Source organism: Paralichthys olivaceus, chromosome 14, assembly GCF_024713975.1.
Source record: "Paralichthys olivaceus isolate ysfri-2021 chromosome 14, ASM2471397v2, whole genome shotgun sequence".
Classification (NCBI taxonomy): domain Eukaryota; kingdom Metazoa; phylum Chordata; class Actinopteri; order Pleuronectiformes; family Paralichthyidae; genus Paralichthys; species Paralichthys olivaceus.
The window spans coordinates 1,465,711-1,473,639 of record NC_091106.1 but is presented as its reverse complement, the minus strand read 5'-3'; the positions used below and the strand labels follow the sequence as shown (position 1 = coordinate 1,473,639).

The 7,929-nt window shown below is 42.2% G+C and overlaps 1 protein-coding gene across 1 annotated transcript; it reads right to left on the bottom strand.

The window, feature by feature from the left end:
- Nucleotides 1–8: 8 nt before the first annotated feature.
- On the bottom strand, nt 9–6,878 carry degs1 (delta(4)-desaturase, sphingolipid 1). Its single transcript, XM_020103564.2, has 3 exons — nt 6,527–6,878; nt 2,115–2,857; nt 9–1,488 (listed from the first exon to the last, which is right to left on the bottom strand). The coding sequence occupies exons 1-3, from the start codon at nt 6,606–6,608 to the stop codon at nt 1,342–1,344; spliced, it is 972 nt and encodes a 323-aa protein (XP_019959123.1). The 5' UTR covers nt 6,609–6,878; the 3' UTR covers nt 9–1,341.
- Between the last annotated feature and the right edge of the window lie 1,051 nt (nt 6,879–7,929).

Here is a 7,929-nt window from a genome sequence, read left to right as displayed (position 1 = left end):
TCTCAGTCTTACTTGGAGTATTTTATTAGGTGACCTTTTGTTCAATTCAGTTTTGAAATTCAATGAATATCTTTAAAAAGGACTATATTGTGTATAAATGTGGAAAGAAATTTTATATTTACTGTGAAGTGCAGCTACATGACACCAATTGGTGCTTTTCTAAAGCGCTCAGAGGTTAACTTGGAGGACAGACAGTTTGGAGGGGGTGAACCACTGATAAGCAGCTGTTTGCTGAATCTTCCAAAAACCTCTGGTTCCTCTTCATGACACACAGAGGACATGACTTCAGGTGCCCTGAACCTCCTCATAAGAAAACAGGATGACGTGGGAAAAAAGAGATAAAGCCCAGCAATTTTAACATTAAATACTTCTTGGCATACAAATTTTCATCAACATGAATTAATTCATAAAATGGAAATTAAGACAAACAAAGCTCTGAGGCACTAATGATAACACACTGTCATCTCATATGCAAATACAACCTCAAACTGTCTCTTCTCCTGACCGTTTCATTCACAAGTTGCATGGACGAATGACAGGTTATATCATGTTGTGGTGCATTAAAATGTTGCAGGTTAAAAAGTAGGGAAATTGGGGGGTGGGGGGGCTCAAAACACAAACAAGAAATAAAACAGCAGAATTCTGTGACAGATCAATTCAAAAGGGGGGGTAGTTCAACTTTGGTCCAAAATAGGAAGAAGGTATCCTGGGTCATTTGATTTTATACAATTCATGTTTGTTGCACAACGTTGAACGTAGAAACCATTGGGAGTGGTTTGTCACCTTGTATGTAAATGGTACAATAATGTGTGAGTTTATCATTGACTGTTTGTCGATCTTAATGTTCAGGGGCTGGGTGCACAAAGACTTCTAAGTTCGGCCAGCCTACGTCCACTGCAAATGCTGACTAGTGGTTACTCACTGGCATGCAGTGAGTAATGAGGTTTTAGGATCCAGTTACACCTTTGACAAACTTTTTCCTACTGTTTCACTAATGAGACAAATTTCGGTTTCAATACATTTTTGGTTAATTGCCTAGCCCTTATATATGTACGGTTAATAAGATTAAATAAGTCTATTTTAAGGTGAAGTCTTTGTGCAGTCAGTCCCCCCTTTTACATTTTTAATCTCACACCACTTCTCTTGGTTTTTTTCTTACCTGGATAACAAATGCCTGAAACCATTGCCCATTCCTCTGGAGCAAACACACACGCCAAGACTCATGTATACAATAGCCACCATGATTTCACATGTTGAATGTATTAATCCGCAGAAGCTGTTAAGTTAATAGGACGGTGAGCTGTGCTGGTGTCATGGTGGAAACTGCTGCTTTCAGGGAAGTTACTCCTGTTTGACGTCACCCTTCAGCTTCCTCTTGACTCGAGAGTACGGGCTCAATGCGTCGTCCATGATGAAGTCGTACAGGACCTTCACCCATGATGTGTACTGAGGCAGGTCGTCATAATACTCAGCTGCTATTTTCTTCACCTAGAAACCAAAAAGGAGTACAAACATTACAGAATGCTGCCTTCACATGACACTGTAAACAGCCTGTGAATGCTTTTCATCACACGCTGCTGATCTGGTTCTGACTGACCTGTCTCCAGGAAATCTCTGAGCACTTCGCCTTACCAAATGCACTTTCTTTGATAATGACTTAAAAACGTATGCTGGTCTTGTTTGACACTTACTGCAACTAATTTTCTTTATTAGCTCAATATTACAACCTATAGCTCCCTTTGTCTTAGTGGATGGGCTTCTACAAGTCTTTGTCTTGTTTGTCTTGTCTGTTGATGTTAAGAAGACAAAGACAATTTCCACATTGTGGACAGTGATTAATTAATAACTACTAACCTAATTAAAGTAACCATTTTAACAGCAACACAGTTAGTTCAATTAAGTTAACATATAACACACATTTGTGTGAAACGTCATTATCACACAGAAACATGCTTGCACATACTGTATCTGACATACATAAGCTGCCTACCTAGACAGACTTGTTTCCACCCCACTGATTTCTTCCTTTCTTAGCTCATGGAAATGCAGTTGAAATTGTGGTCTGATTGAAAAGTGTGCGAACTGTGGCTGACAGAGTCACCCAATGTACTAACCATAGGCAGTCTGCATCCTGGGATGCTGGGAAAGTCATGGTGCTCATTGTGGTAGCCCACGTTGAAGGTGAGCAGGTTGAGGGATCCATAGTAGGAGTAGGTCTCATGGCCCTTGAGGAACATGTAGTGCTCAGCAATGAAGTGACCGGAGATGGGGTGCAACCCCATCCCCAACAAGGAACCAGCCATCATGTAGACCACAGGCTTGGCCCCCCACACCCAGTAGAGCAGGATGTTAAAGGTGAGCTGGATTGCCAGGTTGGTCACTTCCAGCTGAGTGATGGGTTTGGGGTTGATGCAGAGAGGCCGGACGGCATAGAAAAGTGGCTGCAGAATAATCCAGATGAACTTGCGGAAGCGTGTGCAGAAGAACCAGCCTTCAAACTCAGTAGGGATGTCTACATCTACACCGTCTCCACCAAGGTAGCGATGATGGTCCAGATGATAGCGTTTGAAGGAGGCAGAGTAGGGCAGGCCGATGGGCAGGTTGGCAAACATGGCAAAGTAGCGATTCCACGTAGCCTTGTTGTTTCCAAAGGCCGTGTTGTGGGAGATTTCATGAATAGCAAGGGTCATTGAATGATTGATACAGCTGCCAAAGGCATATGTCCAAAACAAAACCCATTTCCAGTCCAGGTCTTTGACCAGGTAGAAAGCTAAAAACTGTATCACCACCATCATGCACACAATCCATTTCAGCCTCGGGTCAGGACCCATCAACGACTTGATTTCTGGATATTTAGCTGTCAAAAAAAACAAGAATGCAAAACTTAGTAACCAGTAACACACATTTACATGAAGGAGTTCAATGAATGTTTCCATTAAACATGGTAATGTAAAATCAACACAGAAAATGGGTTGATGCACCTACATTGTTTATTAAACATGTATTTTTTGGGGTGAAACATTGGTGGTACAAGGCTTATGTAACTAGATGTGTCCATTAAATATGTCCCTCGCTCCCTTATGGTTAAGAGTCTATTCTGAAAACTCACCTATCCTCTCCTAAATTTCAAGAGCCACAAGCTGCTTAAACTTAACCGCCTTGGAATATAACAGAGAATCAAAGAGAAACCAAGTCCCTGACCATGAGACCGATAATGACTCTCACCTATAGACTGAAACTATCCAGTAAATCCTTTTATCAAATGTTTGTTATCTTAATCACTGGTTGGAAGCTATCACGTGTAAGTACATTTCAGGTGACTAGCTAAAGAAGTCAAATAGCTCCAGGTCTTTTCCACATGCTAAGGTAAGCCAACACACTGGTAAGGTAAAAGATTTAAAGGCTTTTGTAAATAATTTCTTAACCAGTGTGAACTGTATCCCACAGAATTCTAATTCCTCTGTGTGAGTGGCAGCCAGGTGGAAAACGTTTTAATGGTGCTTCTTTGTGTCAGGCCAATATCTAAACCAGTGAACATGTGAAGCCACTGGTTCAGCCTTGATTCTTCATAGATCAGGATTCTGTCAAACATTTCCAGCAGTAACAGGCATGTTTTACACTGCTGTTGCAAGGCCTTGCTTTCGTACACAAGTCCATGCAAGCAAGCCGTGAGTTTGTTTGTTTGTTTATTGAGCAAGTCATTGGGAAAGCAGGTTCCAGGTTGAGAGCAAACAGCTGACCTTCAACATAGCTCTAACATCATTCTCATGTTAGCCTCTCTGCATTAGCCTTTCATTGAATACAGACCTGCACCTTCTTCTGACTGCACACAGGCAGTCAGCAGTCAGAGCTGAATTAGATATTTCAACATGTACTAAACTCTGCATCACACCAGGGGTCATATGTTCTTACTGCGCCTTGATCCAAGCTGAATTCCAGAGGAAACTACACAGCTGCTAGGAAACAAACTCTAATCTCCACTGGAACTTTCTTACATGATCTTGAAATACAACTCTTTATCTTGTTTTTTTATTGATTCAGTTTCATGTGTTATGTCCTATACACCACTGTATTTTTTTAGAAATGAGTATTGTCTCTTATTTGTCAAAACAATTACATTTCAATTCAATAGGTTCCAATTTGACTTATTTTACACATTTATTTGATTTGGTTGAATATTACCAACACAATGCATGCAGCTGAGGCTCAGGAAGAAGAGCATGTTGTCCACTAATGCTCCAGTCAGTGTATCTCTGTGTGTTAGGGTAATATACTGATACTTTCAACTGTGTGTGAGAATGCGTGATTCATTAATATAGACATTCAGTCCATTTACCAATGTGTAAACTATGGCTGGCTGTTTAAACAGTCAGGCGTTGATAAGACATCAGCTGATAAGTTGGTTTGTTTAAAGTCCCTGATCATGGTCAAATCACTGACCTTTACACTGGATGTCATTAACATTGGAGGAGAAGGGAGGGAGATGCACACGGTTCTTGAACTCCTTCATTCAAAATGAAACGGCTGAACAACCATCATTGATTCCCAACATGTAAAATGCAGAATGTTCAAATGTCCAATTTGGATTGTCACTGGTAGTTATATGGATATTGAAATAATCATTTTTGTCAGACCAGTATGAAACTTGTGAAAAAGGAAGGATTTGTTTTTGGATTAATCAAAACAAGGAAATTAATTGTAACTTGAAGTAGCATAGTATTTCAAGCAACCAGTGTAGTAAAACCTGGCCTTGATATATAACTTTTTCTCTCTGTGACTACGTCAGGGCTCAATATTAAGCTGCTCAGCCAATTCAAAATGAATTGGCTTTCAGAAAATATGAAGTGTTCCTGACAACATAAATGTGTCTGCCTAAAATGTAGGAAGACAATAGAAGTGTCGCCCACCCCCACCTTTGTAATCGTAGGCCTCAGTGAGTGCCCTGAGGCATGTGACTGCACACAACTAAACTCTTTACAAACACTGGGCAAGCGTAAAAGAGTAAAACAAACAAAATATGAGATCTTGAACAAGTTAAGTTTGGCAGTTTTCATGCTCAGCAGTATATAAACTCAGTTTCTGAATTTTCAGATAGTTTGTTCAAACTCTGTAGAAACAACAGCCGTACTAATCAGTGGTGTAGCCATCACCGAGTCTTACTGATACTGAATAATTCAAACTGCTCTGAGGTCAGTGGGTATCTTCACCCATGGCTCTGGTCTCATTCTCAATACATCAACTGTACTTTGTGCTGACTAGTACGAAGACAGCGGAGGCACAAAAGCTTTAGCCTACAGACTTTAACATCCTCAACCATCCCAAACTAGATCCAGGCTCAAGGCGCCTGAGGCAGAAAAGGCCACTTTAGAGACAAAGGAGGCCTTTAGTGTTTGCCTCAACAAAAGGAGCATAATATGCTGCCACTTAAATTCAGAATCATGCTTCACAGAGCCACAAGGCAAATGTCACATTTCAATCATCAAATGTCCATGTTACATTACCTGTGGTCCATGTTAAAGGTCCAGTGTGTAAAATATAGGTAAGAGGGAACTATTGGCAGAAATGTAATGTAGAATAATCCTCATGATGTTTTCACTTGTTCATTTCATCTAAATTGTATGAATTGTAGTTTTCTTGACCCCAGACAAAGCCCTTTATATTTAATACGTAAATGTTTACATCGAGGGGACCCTCTCTACGGAGGCCATGTTTTTTACATTAGTCCAGACTGGACAAACTAAACACCTTTTGAGTTTTTATGACAATTTGAGTCTACCACTGGTTCTTTTTCATGTTTGGAAGCAGAGGGTGAGGTGAGGGGTGTTCAGCTGCAACATGTAATTTCAACACTAACAAAATTCTACACACTGAACCTTTAATGTCCATTAATCAATATAGATTAAGAGCTGACAGTGACGTTTAGTGGAAGTCTTCAGGTTACTGAAGAAGGTAAAGATGTTGGGCTGTATATTACACATGTTGTTGTGGATGCAATTAAGGACTACTGTCATTATCTGCTGATTAATCAATCAATCCATTGGTTAGTAGTTGGGCCTATGTAGAACACCAAGAGTTCAAATGACTGGTTGAATAACTCAGCTCCCGGTCCTATTGGTGACGGTGTTAATCTGAGTCCATAGAGAACAGGACGTGAACCGTTACCGGAACTTTCCTGTTGTGCCATGTCGGGGAGTGGCGATGCCCTGCTAACGTTGTTAGCGTGTAACACTGAACTAATACAACAGCCGACTGGTTAACAGCCATTATGCACATTTCACGTGATACTGAGGCCGTAAACTGCTCACAGCGGCCAGAGAGCGGGGACTGTGGCGGACACACAGGCGGATATGGAACCGTTAGCTTGGTTACAAAAGTAAACCGGTCTGCTGAACACCACGGACACCGACACATGTTTAACTCGTGCACACGTAGTAAACGTAACCACTCGGATACATTAGCTCCGTTGATTCGAAATGAAACTAACGACGTGTTAATCCAAAAGTAGCTAAAGAACAAGCTAACTCACCCAGGATCGCTTTCCTCCTGTCGGCATGGGGCTGGTCCGTATACACCCATTCGTAGTCCTCACGGGCGACCCGGTTGCCCATCTTTACTGTTCGATGGCTGTTTGAAAGTGTACACTTTAAGAAACAAGTATATAAGAATCACAAGGTCGCTTGAGAAAACAAACTGTGTGTATGTTCTGCGCCTCCTCCCTCTTCACATGAGACCGCGGCCCTGGCTGGTAGACCTGCCCAGGCATCAGGGAGCTCAGCCCCCGGGGCGCAGCTCCTCCTCCCGCTAGGCCAGGCCCATCAACCGCACAGTGTTAGGTAACGTCCGTCCTTCTTTTCACCCCTACGAGTTCATACTATTGCTCCAAAGTGACAACTAAATGCAACGTCTGGTTTTAATGCCAACCTTACTGTTCCAAACGATCATTATATAGATACTATATTGTATCATATCTATATTGCCTTTATTACGTCTAGGCTACACTACTGCAACTCTTTATTATCAGGGTGTCCCAGCAGATCCTTAAGAACCCTTCGGCTAGTGCAGAACGCTGCTGCAAGAGTACTGACAGGAAACAGAAGAGGGGATCACATTACTCATGTCTTAGCTTCACTTCACTGGTTCCCTGTTCAACAGAGGATAGATTTAAAAATCCTCCTACTGACTTACAAGGCCCTCAACAATCAGGCCCCATCATATATTAAAGAGCTCTTAACCCCTTAGAGCCCCCACAGACCACAAACTCTGGACTCCTTGTGGTGCCTAGAGTAGAATGGGTGGTCGAACTTTTAGTCACCAAGGAGGGTCACGCAACCACCAGCACTCTCACCTGAGGACCTCCCACCTGTGGAGCCATGGGTCCTACTACTGCGCATGTTGGACCATGAGGGAGGCAGGAGTGCCCGGGGGGACCACCGCACCCTTGGAAGACCATGCGAACGTCCATGTGGAGATTCCCGGGCTGGATTCAAGCCCTTGACCTGACACTGTGACTCAACCCCACCCCCTTTATTTCCTTTTGTTCCCCTATATTACTTGTTCTTTCTCCATCACCCCAACCAGTCCTGGCAGAGGCCAGATGCTGAACCCTGAATGGCCCCTCATAGATGTTGACTGCAATAATTGAAAGTCACTTTTGATAAAAGCATCTTTGCACTACCTGTATATGAAAGGTGCTTTATAAATAAAACTGTATACTTGTAAATGCACAGAGGTTGCAAGTGTCATCAGAGGGAGAGTGACATGCAACAGCCTGAGAATATTCATCAACAACAACCCCAAGCTGTATGTTCAACAAAGGATTATATTGTCTCTGCAAATGAGGCTCTGAGGGATCTCATCAAGCCTAACTGGCACAACTGGGAGTTTGTGATATGGAAAACAAAGACAATTACTGTCAAAGGAATTCACTGT

Bases quoted from the DNA above. Each gene is read 5' to 3' on its own strand.
- degs1 (XM_020103564.2), bottom strand. From the start codon at position 6,608: ATGGGCAACCGGGTCGCCCGTGAGGACTACGAATGGGTGTATACGGAC. The intron at 2,858-6,526 runs GTGAGTTAGCTT...TTTTTTTGACAG, and splicing joins CAGGAGGAAAGCGATCCTGG to CTAAATATCCAGAAATCAAG. The intron at 1,489-2,114 runs GTTAGTACATTG...TTTGGTTTCTAG, and splicing joins CAGGATGCAGACTGCCTATG to GTGAAGAAAATAGCAGCTGA.